Genomic DNA, 21,563 nt, shown 5'->3' with positions numbered 1-21,563 from the left:
GTGGTCGCCGATAGGTGCGGATGCTCCCCAGCACTCTTCAGTTGCCAACAATCGATGTCGCTTGAAGCAACTTTAGGGGATCAAGTGATAACCGCAATGGCTTTTAGCCAGAGTAGAACGATCGTCCAAGGCTCTGTGAAGTTTCTACTGATCATGTTTCCTGCTTTCTTTTCGCCGAAATGAGGCTCTAAGTTCGTTTTCAGGTAGTAGAATAACATATATCTACATACAAGGGTATATATGCTTGTTGTAACCTGCATATCGCTGTCGATGCGAGGGTTCAAGTTAAATAAAGTCATACATACATACGGTAAAAGTGAGCTCAGCAAAAGATTAAACTAGGCGGCCTGCTGCATTCTAATCCATGAACACCATAGCGCTGTCGCGTACTTCGTGGATAGACAACTGCTCAAACCTCGGTGGGGCTGAATCACACTACTGAGGCGTGGACGCAATTTTAAACCTGATGGCTGAGAACAGCTGTTACCCGAACGAAGCTAATTGATGGCCGGTTTTACGTTTGGTGAAATTGCTCAATTTAAAGCAAAATTACTGATAGTGCCCCATTTATAACATGATGAACGTTCTTCAGTCACCGTATAACTTGCAGTCAACGCATTGCGCTGCGGTTTGAGGATGAATTTTTGTGATTGAGTTGTCCTACGAAGCATGGGAGACCTAGAGCGTGTGGGGAAATTAATTGCGTTAGCACTTTGGGCTCTAGTCCTTGCCGCTATTGGTATATTGTTCAGCGGATGCACATCTACGTCATCTTTATCACGCTTCTATTTCCTGAAGGTAATTCATCCTCAAGTTGGTTGACTGGTTCTCATATACGCCTCAGGTAAGCTTTACAAACATTACGGAGTTAAAGGTAAGCGGCAATATCCCATTACCGTATTCCTAACTGTTCTTAGCCGGCCTGCTGAGATAATTCAGAATACGACTGGGCTCAAGTCGAACCTACCTGCGTTTTATGTTGTTGGACTCTTAGGTTATTGCCAAGGGCAGACGCACACGTCATCTATCGCCAATTGTTCTGATCCATCAGTTCGATTCTCTTTCGACTTATTAAGTGTACTACACTCTGCGTCAGAGGGAATTGGAAACGTAGTACCTAGTGACGTTATCAAGGCTCTCAGAGGCTATCCTGACTTTGCCAGTTGGTTCGTCTTGATTTACTTTCTTGGAGCAGGAGCGACACTTTTGACCATGATATTCGGTATCGGTTCAATTGTTTTTGCATGGAAAGTAAAGCTCATTTCCGTCATCTCAGCGTTGGTTTGTTGCAAACAAAGCCTTTCAAATTCCATGGATACTGACGGGTATGTAGATCTCATTGATATTTCTCATGCTCGGTTCAACTAGTATCACTGCAGTCTATTTCCTGGTGTTCTTTGCTATTCAAAACACTCTTCATCAAGTAGGGATCCACGCAAGCCTCGGTGGTCTGTTTGTGGCCGCTTGGTCCGCTGCAGGTCTATCAATCGCAGGTTTACTCGCTTGGATGATAGTGATATGTTGTTGCTGTATCTGATATCATCTGGCGGCGGCATGTTGTTGGTCCAAGGCCATGTGTACTGTATCATTATCGATGGAAGCACCTCCTAAGTTTCACTACGGAATATCCATACAAGATTATGCTGTAAAGATCATGATGCTTTCGCACCATGTGATATGATTTTCCTGCGTAAACTTGATTCAACAAGAATGTGAGGGGTGATCGTCTTCAGTAAAAGCGGTCCGTGTCTCCAGAGCAGTTCGAGGTAATGAAGAGATAATCACCTACCGAATAGTCCGCTGCATTCCAAAGGAAGCACGATGCTTGTCCCATTGTCCCAGCAGGATGGGTAAGTCCTGCTGAGTACATGGGGATTTCCGGTCATTAAACCAAAGACTGCAGTGTGGAGATGATTCCTTGGGTTCCTACCCGGGGCGTACAGTAGCAGAATGATTCACGGAGAGCGGTGAATTGAAGTGCGAGTGATGAATTGAGGGCAAATGATGAATTGGGGACGGGCGATAAATTGGGGGCGGGTGATGAATTGGGGGCGGGTGTGTTACGGACACGTTAGTCATGAATCGGTGTCCAGTGAGCAGGGGCGAGGGTCAAGCAAAGGACGCCAGAATTAGCTACATTTTTACCGCTGTGTTAGTAATATACTACACTGTTGAGGACGGTATAAATGACTAAGCAGTATACTAAATTGGAGCCCGAAAGAATGGCATATCGGATAGTATAATCTTTGGGACCACAAAAATAAAATCTGCGGTATACCCAACCGGGAATGCTAAATCTAGCGGATGATGTAATACTCAAACTACTTGGATTCTACTCACCGTCGGCCAATTGATCCGGTGCGTTAATAATTAGAGAAATCATCACTCCAAACTTGCCTATCACCAAAAATAAATCATTTAGCTCGTGAACTCTAACCAGCTCGAGAAAATTTTCCTCTTCTTATCATGGTGGTATGCGATTCCTGATGCGCATTTTATTCTTGAGGGCTACGGTATCTCTTTCGGACCTGAGTCTCCCTTACCTTGCTGCTATTCTATTTTCCTATAAAAAGCCGACTTTCTTACCTGTGTTCGATATCATACACACATTTGGAAGAAATGGACAGTCAACTTTCTACTATTTATGCTTCACCTATGTACTTGATTTCCTCTGCCACTTCTTGGCGTTCTCTTTCCGTATTAGTGCTCAGATCTTGCCGCTTTTTGCTCACTGAGTAGAACTGAGCACGCCCCTGAGTATTACATAATCACCACGCTCGCTCACTGAGCACCACCCTGAGCAGCCAGATCCACTTACTGCGCACGACCTGAGCAAAGCGTGGGAGCAGCTAAGTCAGCAGCTCACCTCAATAAAATGCACCACGCTAGCCCATCCAAATGCAGTTGTTCACCAGAACTCTTGACCGTTGTCCCCTCAACGAAAGGCTGGCGTCATCAATTTTTCGGTCCATCCTGGTTGTTTCGCCTCCAGCTGGGAGGAAAATTGATAGTGGGGCCACATTTATTGGGTTTACTGTTCTGCAGCTATGCCACTATTCAACTCGCCGAGCCTTGCATCCACGACACCGTCTCTACATAGTTGCGGAAAATATACAACTCTCAATTTTCGGTTCTACAATATCTAGGAATATCTCTGAAACCCCCAATTGGATAGTTTGTAAACTTGGATTTTTGTTTTGTTCGGATTTTGTTTCGCTTGAATAACAACAGATTATCGCTCTTGGTGCTTGCTGCTTGCTCCTAGGAATACGACATAAGCTCTAGCGATGGACATCCACACAAATGTTCTAGACCCATCGATCATGCCTACTGGATGATCTAGCCGCCATGACGAAATTTGCGGCCCCTCATTTGCCCAACATATTCTAACTAGCAATCAGAAAATACTTCATTCTAGCTAAAGTCTGATAGGACTTCCCAGGAGCTCTCAGTCCTTTCATGCCACCGCAATGTGATTGGTGAGATGATATAGATCCTAGGAGCTTCAGTGCCAGTACCCATTCGCGAGAGCTGGGACTGCTAATGATGATAGTTAAAGTATATAAAAGAAACACTGATCCCTCCTAGAGTGAACATATCCAAGTTTCAAGCATTTCTTCTCAAGGTCTCATGAAAACTGCTCGTAAGTTCAAGCAGCCGTCCGCATTCCGGGTCTGTCTCTTTCGAGCCCTTCAGCCAGAGCAAAAGCATAACTATTATGCAGATTTTTTGATGCTACCAAGCAAACCGACAACCTGGTCGATATCCAATTATTTCATCCGGTGAGAGTTGCGAGATCGTTTCCTGCATATTCCTGAGCTCTGAGCCTTTCACGAACTTGGTGTATGTAAATGTTACTTATTTACAAGAGATTTATATGGGACAACAGTACTCCTTCAGAAACTCAGAAGGTCCAGGTGGAGTACCACACTTGAACGGGACATTTTGATGATGACACGAATACGCTTGGAAATGAGCCCTCGCCCCTTGCAACACTAATGAGCATGTGTCCAATATGACTATATATTATCGATCATGCCATAATAATCGAGAGCCTCGCTTGGCAGTCTTCAGGTTGTATCATTCCACCCTGACTTAAAGAGACCATTTTGCCCCCTGGCCCTAGCTTGTCTGACCATGCTTCTTCCTGTCGTAGGACTTGAAAGCCTTCAAACGACTCATGATATTCGAGAAAACAAGAAGAGCTCATCTATTGGAGCGGAGACGTGGCAACGTGACATACTGGTTTGTTAACCTATCCAGACTTGATGAGACAACCAAAAGGCCGTATCCTACCCGCTACCCCTCGGAGTTCCAGAATCACATGGCAGACCTGGATAAAAGTCTCCTGAACTGTCAAGATACCCGCTGGTTATCTTATTATATTGCCTTTACTTGCCAGGTCGATGCTGTTGAATTACACATGACAGGTTTGGACTGTTTTGATTTGAGATTCGTGCAGACTAGGTCCCAAGCCGCATCGTCGAATTTATTCTGCACTATCTAGGAAGAAACGAGCTCATTGAACCAGCCCGGATTTCCTCTTCCACTCCCTTAGAATGAATAGCCGACCTTCTTTGAAACACTACAAAAGAGGAGAATATGAACAAGGCGCGACAACCTACTCCCAGATTCACGGGACATCTCCGAAGACATCCCAGAACTTAGAAAATCGACTTCGTGAAAGTGCAATGAGGCCTTCAGACTCGATTGATGATAGCCTGGCCGTTCGGTAATCTGACTATTCAGCTCTGTTCTGGGCCCGTATTCGATACAATTGCGCATTATTCACCGGTGTAAGGTAATTACTGGGGCTTTAATCCAACCTGCACAGCCACCGCTTTGAGATAGATAAGCCATAATGGAATCGCAGTTGGGATGTACTTTTAGATATGCAAAAGATACAAGTCGAACAGTTGCTCACTGACGTCTATGACGAATGGACATTCGTTCACGTCCGGCAGATAAATTATATCTATAGGATCGCATTGTGTGTCATCCTCTGTGAAATGTCTTGTCCTACAGAGAGTCAGAAATATCTAAGAAGCGCAATGGGAGATATTTTTTCCATTCCAGACGGCGCGGAGATACTGCAATAGTTCTTGAATGCATGGCATTCCTTCAATTGCCTTCCGTCAATTTAGCTGGGCCTAGGCAGGCAGCCCATTACGACGGAAGAGAGAATTACACGAGATTATGTCATAGTCTCTAGCCCGAAAAGGCAAGTTCAGTAATAAACACAGATAATTGATATTTGATTTTGTTGTTTAGATTATTTTCTTTATTGGTTGCTCCGTCGGTCTTCTTCGACGGCAATCTTGATCGTATATAATGGATTGACACTTTGTTTTTATGACCAGCCCAGATACACAGTATACTCTCTACTCCTTATTCCAGCCTCACAAAAAAACAAAACGAAACCCCTTCAAAGCATGATATCTTCGCAAACTGTGAGGTTAAATAATCATGTGATACGGATGCCTTCAGCGAACTGTGAAAAAGGTAAATTTCCATGACCTTCCACATTATCTCATACAACAAAACACCAATTGTCAGTAGTTGTTCAATGGCTGGGCTCTACCGGACGCCATCTGCCCCGCAAATTGTTTGTTAATTGATGGCCCTTTCTAATCGAAGCGAACAGATCATTGAAGGCATCACTTCTAAGTTCTGGTAGTTCGGGAAAGACGAGTTTAAAAAGTGTGCGAATATTTACGCATTGTTTAGATCTTCTCATGATTAATTAAATCTTGTAATATTCAGCTAGAAAAAGCTAGTCATAACTTGAAAGTTTAATTGCATGGAGCAACTAGTTGAGAGAACTGAACTATAGTAATGAACAGGCAATTATAGTGATGGCAGGGAGAGTGGGGTGTAGATTCGATGAAATGAACAATCTGCTTAGCAGAGGTTTGAAGTAAACAAGTTGTTAGTAGCTACTCGTTTTGCACACTAGAATTTACTTTACCAGCCCCCTCATTTTCCTAGCAAAAAGATTCAATTTTTGGACTTCCCAGCCGCATTCTTGACCAGGGCAGCAGCTGGCCACGATTTTGTGTTATTGTTTATCTGAGTTTATCTGTGTATTTTACCAATTTGACTCTTTTACCAAAACAGATTAGTCTCTCTGCTCGTGCAATTTACCCTTTTCCCTTGGGCAATGAAATAACAAATTTTTTCCCAGAATAGTAAAAGATAGGAGCAAGAGTAGTCAATAAACTACAGTCCAGTGCCATTTTTCGGGTGGTAGATTGACGGTGATCAATTGGCCCGCTTATGGCAAGGTAGGGACCAGTCTTTCCGGTTTCATTAAGAATCGTGTTAGTGCTGATTGGACGAGGGCGTGAACTAGAAAGCTCGTGACTAAAGTCAACACCAAGTCACGTGGGGTAACATGTGAGCACGTGAGCGACGCGTAGGTAAACAATGCCGCCCGCAACTTAGAAATCACCAGAAGACTTGAAATTCAAAATGTCCGCTGAAATTGACAAGCTACGGCACCTTCTTGCAGAAGAGCAAAGACTTCGTGAAGAAGAGCAGCGCCTCCGGAGAGAGGATAGGGAGAATCTCGCAGAGGAACAACGTCTTCGGCAAGAGGAACAACTTCTTCGGCAAGAGGAACAACGTCTTCGGCAAGAGGAACAACGTCTTCGGCAAGAGGAACAACGTCTTCGAAGGGAGGACCAGGAGAAGACATCTAAAACCAGCCTTCCCACATTTCTCGACGGTCTCCATAATCACCTGTTTCTTGGTCTTGAAGTTCAGCAGGATAAGACTCAATCCACGCGTGGAGATCCCGCAAATGCGACCAACAAACTTCGCCCCAGAAAACTTAAAGCCTGGGACTCCTTCGCGAAGGAACAAGAGGAGATTTGGCGATTGCTGATGGATTCTTCGCTTGTCGAAAAAAAAATGTTTACTTCTCTCCACACTTTGAAAGAAACAGGAGAGAGCATTCGGCGGCAGTTTGTTGGCTCGGAACTTGACCTTAACCATTTTCTTCGCCAAACCGTTGAGGACCACGTCTCGAAAATAATCGAAGAACTCTACAGTGATCCAGCACTGCGACAAACGTTTGGGTTGAGAGGGTCGATACGATTTGAGAATCATTCTAATACTTTGAGCCCCGAGTGGGAACTCGAGGAGGGAATGCAGAGTATTGATCTTCGTGGTCGGCCACGACGGCGTTCCCCGCGTTTGGCTGCCCGGGAACAAAGTGCATCGAGCACCGCAGCGACGCGTGGCCCGCGAACTCCACCTCCAGCGCGAAACAACAGGCCTCGTGCCGATCAGTTCTGCGTGTACAACATTCCCAGTCAATCGTCCGAGTCGATCCATCGCGTTGCAGCTTATATCAAGGAGTACAAATCCCCGCACAAGGTGACACTAGGCCACATTTATGAAGGGTTGGAGGATATGGACATCGATGAAGTGGTTGAGCAAAAAGAAGACGAACCTTCAAAAGCTCGGTTCCGTCGTGCGATCGCTGGGCTTCTCGTGCAGCCACATGACTACATGGTTCGTGCTGGGACGGAAATGGGAGTGCTGAGTACTGGCGAAGCTGATATCTACCTGCGGATTGGGGAAGAACCTGGGACGCTTTTGTACCACCTCTCTGTTCCGAAAGGAGATGTTGGGGACTTCACTGGCTGGGATCCCCATTTGGGCGGCCCTAATCGTCTGCATTTGACCGCCGTGGGGCAATCTCTCGCTTTCACTCTCCAGGCGCTCAAGTTGCGGCCTCGGAACCAGGCTTGGAGGCAACACGCAATCAACTCATTACCAAAGTGGGAAGTGGTAGTCGCGGATATTTTGGACAGTATCCCGGATGAGGAGGTGCCGAGTTCCGAATATCGCCCTCCGCGGACGAATGGCTTTCTTCGAATGTCGCCGATACAATTACGTCGCAGGCGAAACAATTCCAGTCTTGGTGCTTGCCAATCAATCGACACACAACGCGATGCGGACGACGATCATCCTGACCCAGATACGCCGAGCCGAGATCCACGGACCTATCGGAATATCGGACGAAGAAAGCCACCGTCGACTCATTCAGCACCCACAGCAGCTACACATCGGTCCTCGGGAGAGAACCGTCGCTATTACTGCACGTTAAAATGTCTACATGGAATGGTGAATGGGGGCGAGCTAGATCAGACTTGCCCCAATGTCCTCGATCATGGAAAAACGCGCCATGTCATTAATGCAAGAGCTTTCGTCAAACGGTTGCAGCGTCAATTATCTGAGACCATTAATGCAGATTGCGAAGTACTGGGTATACACGGTTCCCGGGGTGCTCTTTTGAAAGTCACACTGTCATCGCACGGATATACTGTGCCTGCAAAATGCACCGTACCGGAATTTGTGGAACAATTTCGGCACGAAGCTGCTGTATACGCCAGACTTCGTTCAATCCAGGGCATATACATTCCTCTCTACCTCGGAAGCATCGACTTGGCTCATCCGTACAGCTACGACGGTATCGCATATCTCAAGCACATGATGCTTTTAAGTCCGGGTGGGCAGCCTCTCGATCTGGCACTCAGGGAAATGAGGCAAGACTCCTTAATAGCCAAGATGAAAGAGTCGCTCTCACAGATGCACCGCCTTAATGTTGTCCACAAGGACCCGGCGCCGCGGAATTGGTTCTACAATCCAGAAAGCAACAAGGTTGTCTTTTTTGACTTTGAAAGGGCTGAAATCCTTAATTTGCGGCCGATTCTGGGAGCAATCTCACCAAATCGCAAACGAAAATGTATATCCCGTGATGGGCTTGATAAAGCGCTGTCCGAGACAAGGTTTGCGCGAGAAATAAACAGGGCAGTGCAGGAGTTGCGAGGTTGGAAACATTGAGCGATAATCTAGTGAATGTAGCCGCTATGTGTCGAGTCATTATGTATTGTATAGCTGCGTTACGTATCACATAGAATATCTAGGGTAGATTATATATGGAGTGCTCGGTAGCGACCATTCATCATATGGGAATGTAGGAATGGCTAAGATTTGCGGGGCTCAGACGTTGCAAGTAGGAAATGCGGTTATAGTCACTTGCCGTAGAATAATCCCGAGAATAATGTCGAGTGCAATTCGTACCTGCCAATCATGTGATGTACAAACTCTCCGTTTCTATTACTCTATTTCTGGCAATTTATATATGGGCGTAATTATTTGCTGAATAATAAACGAACGTTAAAACAAGCAGGCCTACAATTTCTAGTTTTTGACAAATAATGCGGGGAATTTCCCCCTCTCTGACGACGCAAACAGTCCTCACCATTATTATCTACTTGAATATGTTTACGAAAGATTGCCTTCCCCTAATCGACTTGGCTACAAGGCAAAGCGCTGCTACTATCTCCAGTATACAAAAAGCTCTGCATCAATTTGGTGCTTTTCGACTTGTGGCTCCTAATCTGACTCAACATCTTTTACATGGAGTTTTTCAAGATAAAAGGGCCTTTCTTTCCATGCAGCCAGCATTGAGTTCTGATTCTGACATCTGGTCGTAGGCTCGTGGATTTTTCCAACTACCAACTGAACTAAAAATGAAAATAAGAGGCTACTCAGCCTTTGACACGGAACTTATTCGTGGGAAACCGGCATTTCCCAAGGAAACCGCTTACTTTTTCCGAAAGGGCATCGAGAACAATCATCCTCCCCCTTCGGAGTTCCAATGTTCCGTGGAAGCCTTGCACAATGTCAGTCGTGGCTTAACTTTGTGATACCCTAGAGCTAATTCTCCCCCCGAAAAGTAGTGGACCAATTTGCGAAGTCCGCTATTTAGCACAGTGTCTACTATCCTGGACTCATCTGAAATCGATTGGAGTCATCCTCAAGGAGTAGAGTGTGGCCGTAGCAGGACCTCGAGATACTCCTTTGTCACATTCAATCGCCCCCAAGGATCGTTCAATCTCGGAGGCAACAAGCGAAAAGCTGGTTTTGACCTGGCGCTCCATATGAGATGGCGTAGGAGGCATGATCCATTGCTTAGGCTCCTCGTGGGCTTCTATAAACTTCTCTTCGAGGTTGAGTGTTTTGAAGTAGGATACGAACAGGTGTAGGTGCCACGCATGAAGCCTTCTGTCAGCATGCAGTGCCGACTTGAGCAACACCAGCGGCTCAAAGCTTGAGTATTGGTACTTTGCCTCCAGCCATGCCAATGTGCATTGGCGGTGAGAAATTGCGGCTTCTAAGTAGCCCGCTACCGGTGTCCCCTATCTCAGCAATGTTTGTGCTTCTTGCAGGTCTTCTTGAGATGTGTAGGCTGCTCCAAGCCCTCTACGATCGATGCCTGTCGCTGCAGTATAGGACGTGCAATCCTAATAACGAGGTTGACCGAACTGTGACAACTATTAGCACAGCTGCGGCGGTACTGTTGGAGGACACCACTCACCACTCGATCGCAAAAAGGACAGACGTGTGTCCGCTGCCTGAATTCGGACCTAGTAAATAGAACATGTTGGGAAACTCGTTCATCGCCACAGTTTTGTAAGCGCCGATGCCGCCTCGATCATCCCAAATCTGTTTCAGCGACTTTCCTCGCCGGCCTATCACTGAATCGGCCTTCCATTGAGTGAACTCGAACCTTGTCGTGAGAATCTACGATCTGCGGTCAGCATGGGATATGAATTCATCTTTCTACATGCAACTCACGATGAAATCAACCGGGTATTTGTCGCCTGAACGTGTCACCATACTCTTCGAGTCGACTTGTGAAATCGAGTCCTTGATCAGATTCATTCTAGGGCTGCGAAGAGATCGGATATAGTGATTGTCTAGTATTCTTCGCTACACACAGTGTTATTAGAGGCCCGACACAGTTCAAACACTCACATACTCGGCACCCAAGGTCATAGCCAGGTGTAAGTAAAGGCCAGTATCGCTCTAAAAGGTTTGAGTCAGCATTAGGGTGGCGACTGATTCTGTCCCATACTAACCAGGAGCGTTCTCCGCAATATACTTCCGACTGCGCGAAGCTCTCTCCTCTCTCAATATGTCTCCTTTGGAACCGTTGTAAAACTGCCCAAGTGTGGTATCAAGGATCCAAAAGACCAGCCAACGGATAAGCAGCAAAGTGAGTGGAATGTAGGAGAAGCAAGCGCGCAATACCTTTCCAAATCGATAATTGCCCATAGGCATCGGCACATAATATTGGGGGCTCTACTTCCACATACAGAATCAGAATCAATCGAGCAGACTCGCTGCAATGAAAAACTTACTCGAATGAACTGCGTCAGGCTGCTGACTTCATCGATCACAGCAGGAACTACCTGTGAGCCAGAACCTGTAGGCATGTTATCTAAATGTCCCTGACAGGCGAGTCATAGGTGAACAAACATCCGTTACCCACCACGGCTACGTTGAGGCCTCGGAGGTCGTACTCTTTATTCCATTTGGCAGTATGCACCATGGGGCCTTCAAATGTGTCCAAGCCAGGCAGGATGGGAAACTTGGGATTTGTATAGCCCCCGACAGCGGAAACCAGCACCTTGGCTTCGTGAAGAAATTCCTCTTCTGTCCTCAAATTTCTGAGAGAGACATGCCATGTACCAGATGATTCTACCCACTGGGCACCATTCCATTCAATCTGAAGCTCCACATGTTCTGTGACATTGTTAGTGCGAGCAACGCATTGGATGTAGGATAAAATCTCCTTCTGGGACGGGAAAAGGCTGGTAAATTTTGGGTTCGGGAACCATGACAACGAATATAAAGCTCCGGGTATATCAACACTGCATCCTGGATCTGCCCCTTGTAAGCAAATACCACTTTGAAGGGGACGCAGCAAAATCACATTTGTTGGCGGCCCACGCGCCACCCAATTCTCGAGCGCGGTCGTAAATCACGTAGTCGCTGATACGTAATTGCCGTTGGAGCTGACATGCCATGTTGATTCCCGACAGGCCTGCTCCGATGATGACGACGTCGCTGTACAATCTCTTTGGGCTTTCCATGTCTGACATGTTGTGTGTGAACCAAATAGCGTAGTAAATATCATGGTATGCAATTTATAAGAGCGGGCCCACCATGAGCTTATCAAAAGAAAATACCCAAAGTGTCTGTCTCTGTCAATGAAGCCGACCAGGAAATGATAGGAAGAAGATGAAAAGTTTAAACATAAACAATACTTTGCCAAGATCAACAGCCACAGATCGACACTGCGACACTGCGGGGAAAACGGGTGCACTAGGGGGCCGAGCAAATCGCAGTCAATTGAAGTGTTTACTTCTTTTCTTGCGGAACTACCGCGGGTTTCTTTCATTGGCCCAATTATTTATTCCTGGCCCTAGTGGCGTGGCAGAGCCACATTGATGAACAATAATTTAGTCAGCCTCTTAGTGGGAGAAATTTTCATTCAAACGTACCTCGTGGTTTGTGCTTTCGTTCAAACCCAAGTCCAGCCGACGTGCCACTCAGCAGGAGGTGGCTCTCTTGAAGATTCCGAGTCTACCTCCAATGTTGTTAACCTTGGAATTCCACCCGACTGCAGAACAATGTGGGTTTTGCCCTGGCAGAGAACATTTTCCTCAATGGTTGATAAAAGTCGCAAGTCTCCCCTGGCTGTTTATGTGTTTGGTCTCTTGGCACCAAAAATCCAATGTTGGCTTTATGCCAGCATTCTGAGACGAAACATCTAGGAAGCCATTGGCCCCCCTTATAGTGCTCAGGAGAAATGGTATCTCAGTGCCGACCGAGTTTCCATGCCAGCAGATTTTGTTATACAGAGACAGCAGTCTTCCCAACAGCAAAGCTGAGAGCTCTTGCATAAACATGCATATCAATAAATGGCTGCTAATCACAGCTTTTGTTCCTAGGAAGACCAAACATGATGGCAAATGATACGAGAGTTCTTGTTCACCTTCACATGCCTGCCACCAATAAGCGTGGGCAAGATTGGACAAGTTCAACATCATTGGTTGACGGGATTTGCTACATTAATCTGTTCCTAACTATCTTTGCTTCATCGTCTCTCATGACTGACGCTGCCGTGGTTTCCGCAGGATATAAAGGTGGGTTTTCCCGCCATTGCAGTCCTGTTCGTCCTTTCAGTTTAACATATCTGCTCACAAGAGAATCACCTCGTCAATTTCAACATGGCACATTCGGCCTGCCTGTGCCACGCACAAAGACTCACGCTGAGGTTACAGATGGCTTTGGAAGATCCGCCGTCCCACCCAATAAAAAAAATATCCCCAGGCCTGGCTCCCCGAAGGAAGTTGCAGGAATCTGCTTTTGATGGTGATGATTTTGTTGAAAAAGGAAACATGAGGAGATGTGCTATATCATCCGATGTAAGTCTCAGATTATGCAAAAGGCCGTGGATGGGGCTGATTAAACACATGAGCAGGTTAAGTCTCGAGAATATCTGATCGGCTGTACAGAAGAGGCTAGACTTGCATCCGCTGTTGCGAATTGTCTGGTTCTTTGACTTCAGACGAAGTGATGATGTGCTCATTTCCGCGGACATGAAAAGATAAGGAGTTTGCATGAATTCTCAAATGGTAACTTGAAAATACTCAGGGGAACTATGCTGAAATTTAAGTATACGGAAGGGGTTCTGCATCAGAGGCATTGTATCAGGTCGGGCTGACGGTAGAAGAGCTAGTCAATGAGAAACTAATCGTTCAATATCTGTCGCACTTCATAGCCCTCTAGCATGAATACATCATGACGTTCTTTTGATCTATTACACTCTGTAAAGCTTTCAACATGGAGTCTTCCTATGCTTCTAGCTATGGTCGTCTGGTCGTCTGGTCGTTCGGGAGTACGAGATCCCGATGCAGGACTGGCTGGAGGGAGAGATGACTGGCACTCATTTGGGTGTGGCACGTCATTATTGGCTAGGAGCTCAGTACCTTCCCAAACAGGGCTACAGCCGAGTGCCAAAAATAATACAAATGGGCGAGACAATTGCGGTTTTTCACCGAGCCGTAAAACAATTTCCGGACATCGGGTTCTATAGACCCTGCAAATCTCACACAATGGAAATTGGACAATACTTGAGGAGTTCCTCCCAGTGAGTTTAGATATTACTCCTCAAGGCAAATATCTCGCTGCTAGCAAGGTTGCGAATGTCCATCGCAACATCATTATAGCAGAATTGCCCCACTTTACTGATTAAGATGCAATGCGGACGAAGGCGCGGATCATCTAAGGCACGAAGAAAAGAAATTTTCGACTGATCGGGAAGTAGCGTTCCATATTGTGCCTAGAGAAGGATTTTAAAGAGATGTGTGAGAGCCGACCACGGAATGGAATTGTATTTGGGAAGGCAGTAACCCTTTTGTAGGAAGAAAGATCTGGTCTTTATTTAAAAAGAACAAATAAAGGCAATTCAGAGACATGTTCGGTAATACATGTGATGCTTCACCGTAAGCATTAACCGTGATTCTAGGGGGCAGATGTCGCCGTACGGCTCCGCACGAATCGAATCGAATCGAACTTTCGCCAGATTCGATTCGATTCGAATTAATATCGAGAATATCAGTTCGTACGAATTCGATTTGAAGACCGATTCGAATTCGATTCGAAGTTCGCGAACCTTTTCTGCTAACCCCTGATTTGGAAAGCAGTCAGTCATGTCCGACTATATCGCACTATAACTATCTGTTGTTCTACAATCACATCTGGTAGGTATTTTTTGAGCTAGCTAGTTAAGAAACTCAGCGAAAGCTCCATTTAATCTGACAAAAATTGAAATTTTTGGCTTCGGGTTGGATAAGCTGGAGCGCAGCATCAGCAGATATAAATTTTCGCCTGAACTCTATCCAAGATATATAGCTCTACTCCCAAGATCGCTCAACAAGTCCGTAACCTTATCTGTGATCGGTTTTATTTCAATTAGTATTAGCTCATAGACCGTATAAAGATACATGTAGTCTATTGATATGGATTCAAATTATCAATAGTTGCACGTTGAATAAAATGTTGTACATGGATAGTCTAATCGGGCTAGCGGAGATTGTAGAAGAACGCGTCTCCGCACGGACGTGCTTCTACCAAGAACAACATCCAAGTCTTGGTCAAAAGCTACATAAAACTATCGTTTCTGGTGCTCCAAAGTAAGCGATGGATTATGACACAAGCGTGATATGCTTACTAATATAACCTTACAGATGACATCTCCACTTGCAAACACATTCGACTGTCCTAACACCAGGAAGAATAAACGCGATTATGCTGCGCTTCATAAATATGGCCTCCTTGAAGAGAATATCCCACTTCCGCGACCTCGAAAAAAGACGGCGGTCCGGTCTGCTCTTAACTCACCAAACACTCCGGTTTCAATTTCTCCGACCTCTCCGAATGCTCCCAGCAACGTTTCTATCAGCGTATCGAATCTTGACACGGATATACGCCCTTCACAATCAATATCTCAGGTCGAATGCGAGACTGAATGTGTCGAAATCAAGCAGAGAGACGGTATTAGGTTGAAAGAACGTAGCTGGGTGTGGAAATACTACCAAACAACATCTGAATCTGGTACGTGGAGATTAGGAGATAAGGAGCGGCCCGAGCTTAAACATCGGTGTATTGTATCACCATCTACATGTCGATTCTTCCGATTTGCATCGAAACTACGATCTTCCACCACAGCGTTGAAACAGCACCTGCAGCAGACCCACAAGCTCTTCCAGGACGGTCAATCGGAGCGCCAAGGGCCGTTAAGCTCATGGATTGCCAAAGAAAAGAAGCCCCCTTTCGAAGAGGCTATCTTAGATTGGATTATATCTACCTGTCAACCGTTTACATGTGTCGAGCAGCCTTCATTCAAGGCTATGCTGAGGTCCATGGACTTTGAGGAGTCTATACCAGGTGCGGACACGGTTTCGCGCCGATTAAATCTTCGGCTTGACGCTCTTGACAGTGAACTCCGAATCTTGATGGCTTCAGCACCCTCAATTGCGCTATCTCTGGATGGCTGGACAAGCCAGAATTCACTACCAATGCTAGCAATCAATGCTCACTGGATGTCATCTACTTTCCAGCAACATCGAGCCTGTATTGAGTTTGTTGAGATCACAGGCAGCCATTCTGGAGAGAACCTTGCCAATATTGTTGCGACGGTTCTTGAGAGATTTCATATATCTGATAAAGTTATGACCATTACAGCTGACAACGCATCTAACAACGATACACTACACCGATGTCTTTTCCAAAGGCTATGTCAGCGGTACGATGAGTACCTTGCCGAAACTGTTATTCGAGAAGGGACGATGAAGTTCACCCAGAACTCCCAAATCCGCTGCTTTGCTCACATTCTCAATTTGGTTATGAAAAAAGTATTGAGGTCGTTACGCGCCAGTTCACATAGGGAAGCTTGTGACTTCCTTGACGATGTTGCTAAGAGGAGCTGGAAGATAATGACTGTTCCTACTTCCCCGATTGCAAAGCTTCGGCTACTTGTCCTTTGGATTGCGCGATCTCCGCAGCGAATACAGAAGTGGGATAATCGGCCTGGCTGTACGAAAGCCATTCACTACGATGTTGATACTCGTTGGAACTCTACTTTTGTTATGATTGAGAGAGCTGAAGAGTGTCGCCGGCAGCTCGAAGATACGGTCAACGATGAGCCGGATATTGAAGCCCTACGTCTCACATCTAACGATTGGAGACAGCTATCAGATATCAAGAAAGTCCTAACTCCGTTCAACGAATATACCGAGTACGTCTCTCGAGATAGCCCCTCAATTCATATGGCAGCGCGGATGTTTGAAGAGCTCCGCTCTATACTCTTGGCTATTAAGGAACGGCGAGGCGACTGGCAGAGTATCTCCCCGGCTCTGACCGGTCCTATATCTGATGGAGTCGTACTTCTGGAGCACTACCACGACTGCGTCAAAAACAACGACATGTACTATATCGCAAGTGTTCTGGACCCTCGAATCAAGACCAAGTGGCTCAAAACTCTGCCAGATGGAGAGAGAATCATCAACCGAATCAGATCTTTCCTCAAAAAAGCATATCCCACTCCGAAACAGCCTATATCAACTGCTCTAAGCACCAGTTACAAGAGCTTCGAATATCGATTTCTGGAAGCCTTTCAACCCGCACAGTATAATGTCGCTGAGTCTGATATCGACGAGTATTTCGATACCCCTACAATCAGCACTGGTTTTGATATAAGTCAGAGCCAGACTGAGTTTATACGAAACTGGTGGAACATCAACAGGCTTGAATTTACCTGTATGGCTAAGGTAGCACAAGATCACCTTGCTATACCAGCAGCAGAGGTGGATATCGAGAGACTCTTCAATAATGGGAGAGATGTGCTTGGAATTCGACGTTTCTCCATGAAAGGGAAGACGCTTGGGACCTTGTTAAGGCTGAAAGATGCTGAAAGTTGGAAGTCTGAATAGTTATATAGTTATAGTTTTTACAGCGTAGGATAAGAAAGAACAGAAGAACCCTACCTAGAATCACCTTCTCGTGCGAATCCAATGGATATAGTGGCCAGGGTTGTTGAGGTTATGGCTGTCCGCTTGAGCAACCTACTTAAATAACGTTACTAGATATTAGTTCGCGAATTTTGACGAATCGAATCGCCCATGGATTCGAAGCCCGAAATCCAAGGTTCGAATTCGATTCGATTCGCCGAAATTCGCGAACTTCGAACAGTTCGAAAATTCGTGCGGAGCGGTATCAATGACATCTATCATAAATTCTTATTCTCGCAGTAAAGTTTTTCCGCGCGGTAGCAATAAGCCAACTGTCTCCTTCCAACCCCCACAAGGGCTTCCTTTGGATCCATCATGAGCGCTCAGGCCAAGCTCTCTTCGTTTTTCATCCTATCCTCTGAAGCTCACTCTACTTGAAGCTATATTTCTAATATACGTCATCTAAAACCCTAACTACGTACACGTGCTATGCAGCCTCGTCTCGACCCTTTGAACCTCCAGCGCAGCGAATCAAAGTAGTCAGCAAGCATGGCGAGCCAGCCCCCACAAGAGTGCTTCTCTGCTCAGCATTTTGCCCTCATCTATATTGATCAATATGGGATTGTTCACCATGAGATTTCTCCTTCCATCGTCCACCATCGCAACACTGTCCTTTCCCCCCAAGTCACCGCGGACTTCTTGAAGGCGGTAGCGAACTCCGCTGAAGTTGATCCGCAAAGCCCTTCCCTGGAATTTGCTTCTACCCTGCTATTCGCTGACCTCACTGTGAGACCTGATTTTCACGATTTGGGGTTTCAAAAGAATGTAAAAGGACACATTGTGCCCACGTCGAATGGATATCATGAACAGCTTACACTATTGCCAGGCGATGCAATGGCTAACTCGACCATCTTGAACGACAAACTGCTTCACATAAAAAAGTCTCGTACGCAGAAGCAAAGCCTGGAGCCTCAAGAAGCAATACTCTCTATCAAAGATACAAACTTTCTTCGCCGTTACTACGAAAAAGTCTTTCAGAATGTACAGCAAACCAATTGCCGAGTCCTGGCAAAAGCTTATGTGAAACTTGTCGAGCCGCAGAAGCAAGTCAAATACCCATACAATGGACGGAAGGTCGTGGCGGGGAAAATACTGCAATTAAGTCCCGAGGAGAGTAAGCCGCCATGGTGGCCTCCTGAAGTGCGCCATCGGGAACCCGACCATCTACTCAAAGCAGGTAACAGGATACTTTCCCCCGCCTGGTTATCGCAAAGCTCATCATCTCACCAGAACGCATCGCGCTCCTTCTCCACATTCTTTGTGATTTGCACTACAGTCACGGAGTTACCTCACAAAGATTGAAGGATTCAGAGCAATCTGTTCGGTCGCAGATTATCCCGGTGAAACGATCAGAACTCCTAGATGAGTTGTATCGTGTTAGAGGAGAAGAAGAAAGGTTTTGGGAAGGGTTCCTTGGTAGGGGCTTGCAATTACCTATCGCTCATAATCTAACCAAGTACACCAGACAATAACGCAACTGTGTGTATTTCGCGGATCAATTTACCGGTTGCCGATGAATCATCCCACAAACAGGACCAGCCGAATAGTTGGGTCTCTCTGAAGTACGAACAAAATTCAGCAACATACGATTCATCCTCTCACACACCGGGTTTTTACAATGCGCCGCCTAATTACCCGCAGTATAACTTCGCAGAATACGCCACTTGCCAAGAATCCATGATAGACTCTTTGCCGGCCCCTGTAATGTCATTCACCGCACTTGAAAAACAGCACCCAATGGTCCAGGAGACTTGTCCTTCTGCAGCAGTTCTCAATACCACAGAGTTGACGTTTTCTCATCATGTCATCAACCATTCTTTGCTCGTGGATTTTCCAGCAATGGAGGGAGTCGCACTTGGGCTACAAAATGCTCCCATATCGGTTCACGCTGAATGAGCAGTATTTGCAGATTTCAGTCAAAATTATGCGATTCAAAGATAATATCGTCACTCGCTCCCGTTGAGTCATGCTTGTTCTCTATATCTGTATACTGTAGTCGCCACAAAGACCTAGAAGACTCTTTCCCCCTATAATAAGTTCTGGTAGCAATAGAACAAGCTTTTCATATAAAAACTTCCACTTATATATTCTTTCTTGGTTGTGAGATCTTCAGTCAAGAAATCCACTTCCCAATACTGCAATAGATCATAGATGCATTTGGAATTGGTCTAACTTGCGGTGTAAAAACTATCAAGTGCTGCACGAGCGGAAGTCACACTTGCGGTGAGACTAGTGAGCGCACCATCATTCTCGCCTGCTCATGTTAGCGAGGAGAGGACTTCCCTTTTAAGTAGCGTTGCGCCGCATGCAAAGACATGAAGAGCCGAGGTTTTGAATGAGGTCGTTCTGAACCGCGAACTCGAAAGTATTATTGAACTTCGGGAGTAGGCCCTCAACTACAGGTTCGTGGGGAAATTGTGGTTCCCCGGAAGCTGATTGGACACGGCAATTTGGCGGTTTGAAAATGCTACCCCACAAGCAGTTTGAAATTTCGGCTTGGATATCAAACAATCGTTGCTAGTATTACAGTAGAAGGAAGTGGCGGGCATTCGGCTTCCTTGCGCTTCTCATACAAGTTGAGGGCCAGTTCTCCTACGATTGATGAAACCCGTCCTTTCTCTGCCCCTTTGGATACAGGCAGAACCTATAGAGCGCGCGAAGAGCATGAGCAAGTAGATGCGAGCGAATAAGACAAATTCTAGTATTGGAGAAAATTGAAATGTTATTGTTGTCCAAATGGGTTTCCTCCGACCAGCTATTTCCGTTATGACGAGTGCAGTTCGCTTCATTCTCAGCCTCCTTTATGCCAATGCCGCGGTGGTTAACCCATATGCAATAGAATCAAGTTGCATTTCTTCCTCAGGGTAACGTGGAATAAGGGATAATATCGCTTCGTTGAAATCAGTGAAAGACGGCTGGATTGACAATGCTGCACTTTCAAAGACAGGAGGATATGCACCAGAATATGCCCAGTCAATCAACCACACCTGTTCATGCTGATCTAAGATCAGGTTTCGAGGACTGATGTCGTGGTGTGTAAGGACAAACTTAGTAAAATGGAATGGCGGAACGTCTTTTGGAGCTTGATGGACGCTCTTGCAGATTTCTAGCTTGTGATTAAACCAAGCTTCCATTTCAACAGCGTCCATAAAAGGGCCAGCACTATAATCTGTGAAGAACCGACCCCGACATGGTCCTCCACCAATGGGGCCGGGTTTCAAAAGCTCAATAGATTGCATCTCTTGGATCATTTCAGCAACCTGCGAAGCGATTTTGCCTTGAGTGTCACGGGATAGGGCGTTCCAGCACTCATCCAGCGGTTGGCCCGGGATAAAATCCATGACAATATACCCAGATGTACCAAAATATTGTGTATCATCTTTTAACTGGAATGAGCGATAGACTCGTGGGACTCGAATAGTGGTTCTGGAAGCAACAAGGCGAAGCATTTCCGCTTCACTAGCCATGACACTTCCACCACCCTTCATGATCAAAGTCTTCGAAAGCCGCACAACCGTCGTTCTACCTAGCTGATGAAGAATAGGAGCCGTTGTGAGAAGGGCTGCCTGAGCCTCGTCTGTGACAGAATTAAGATCCTTTCCATCCAGTGGAAAAACCCCATCAGGCTCACGACTTTGTGGCTTGACGTGGGGATGTCAGTAGATCATATTCAGCAGATTATCAGTAAACATACATGGGCTAATGGGCGCATGAATAGTTCCATTTCAGTGATAGATGACGATAAATGTGAGATATTGCAAACTTGGGGAACAGGCTCCACAGGATTATAAAGGGAAACCGGAGATAAGGGTTTCCGTTTCGGGATTTTATTTGTTTGCATTATTCGTGGCTCACTGACTTACTGCCTACGGGTGCTTTATGCAGTGGGATTGCCAAATAACCGAGGGGACTCGACTTGCCAATGTGCCACTGAGAGCCAGCCTTGTTACGTACTGAAGCATGCTAACGGAACTCGTGTTGTCATGGCTCTGGTCAACCCTGGGCGAATGACATGATCAATAATAATAGACCGTCACGTAACCTCCCTTCAATGCCCTCCGACATAAAAGACTCCGTTGTTTGCTATGGCCTAAGTCAGCTGGTCCTCCGGTTTTCCTATGGAGG

At 45.9% G+C, this 21,563-nt stretch overlaps 5 protein-coding genes across 5 annotated transcripts; 3 read left to right on the top strand and 2 right to left on the bottom strand.

Moving 5' to 3' along the window:
• Positions 1 to 6,471: 6,471 nt before the first annotated feature.
• N7511_008374 (uncharacterized protein) lies at positions 6,472 to 8,853 on the top strand (the record flags this gene model as incomplete). Its single annotated transcript, XM_057130751.1, has 1 exon — positions 6,472 to 8,853. One exon carries the CDS (start codon positions 6,472 to 6,474, stop codon positions 8,851 to 8,853), a length of 2,382 nt encoding a protein of 793 aa, XP_056981482.1.
• Positions 8,854 to 10,219: 1,366 nt separating this feature from the next.
• N7511_008373 (flavin-containing monooxygenase) lies at positions 10,220 to 11,963 on the bottom strand (the record flags this gene model as incomplete). The annotated part of the gene is made up of 8 exons (XM_057130750.1): positions 10,220 to 10,340; positions 10,394 to 10,599; positions 10,654 to 10,788; positions 10,838 to 10,884; positions 10,938 to 11,160; positions 11,220 to 11,270; positions 11,315 to 11,745; positions 11,795 to 11,963. 8 exons carry the CDS (start codon positions 11,961 to 11,963, stop codon positions 10,220 to 10,222), a joined length of 1,383 nt encoding a protein of 460 aa, XP_056981481.1.
• A 3,153-nt stretch (positions 11,964 to 15,116) lies between these two features.
• Positions 15,117 to 17,360, top strand: N7511_008372 (uncharacterized protein; the record flags this gene model as incomplete). Its single annotated transcript, XM_057130749.1, has 1 exon — positions 15,117 to 17,360. The coding sequence occupies one exon, from the start codon at positions 15,117 to 15,119 to the stop codon at positions 17,358 to 17,360; it is 2,244 nt and encodes a 747-aa protein (XP_056981480.1).
• A 567-nt stretch (positions 17,361 to 17,927) lies between these two features.
• Positions 17,928 to 19,334, top strand: N7511_008371 (DUF2841 domain-containing protein; the record flags this gene model as incomplete). Its single annotated transcript, XM_057130748.1, has 3 exons — positions 17,928 to 18,615; positions 18,669 to 18,854; positions 18,904 to 19,334. The coding sequence occupies 3 exons, from the start codon at positions 17,928 to 17,930 to the stop codon at positions 19,332 to 19,334; spliced, it is 1,305 nt and encodes a 434-aa protein (XP_056981479.1).
• A 905-nt stretch (positions 19,335 to 20,239) lies between these two features.
• N7511_008370 (aminoglycoside phosphotransferase family protein) lies at positions 20,240 to 21,162 on the bottom strand (the record flags this gene model as incomplete). The annotated part of the gene is made up of 2 exons (XM_057130747.1): positions 20,240 to 21,079; positions 21,133 to 21,162. The coding sequence occupies 2 exons, from the start codon at positions 21,160 to 21,162 to the stop codon at positions 20,240 to 20,242; spliced, it is 870 nt and encodes a 289-aa protein (XP_056981478.1).
• Between the last annotated feature and the right edge of the window lie 401 nt (positions 21,163 to 21,563).

The sequence above is a fragment of the Penicillium nucicola genome, assembly GCF_028828085.1.
Source record: "Penicillium nucicola strain IBT 29836 chromosome Unknown utg000009l, whole genome shotgun sequence".
Taxonomy (NCBI): Eukaryota; Fungi; Ascomycota; class Eurotiomycetes; order Eurotiales; family Aspergillaceae; genus Penicillium; species Penicillium nucicola.
The sequence above is the reverse complement of the archived record's forward strand: the minus strand, read 5'-3'. Positions and strand labels throughout refer to the sequence as shown.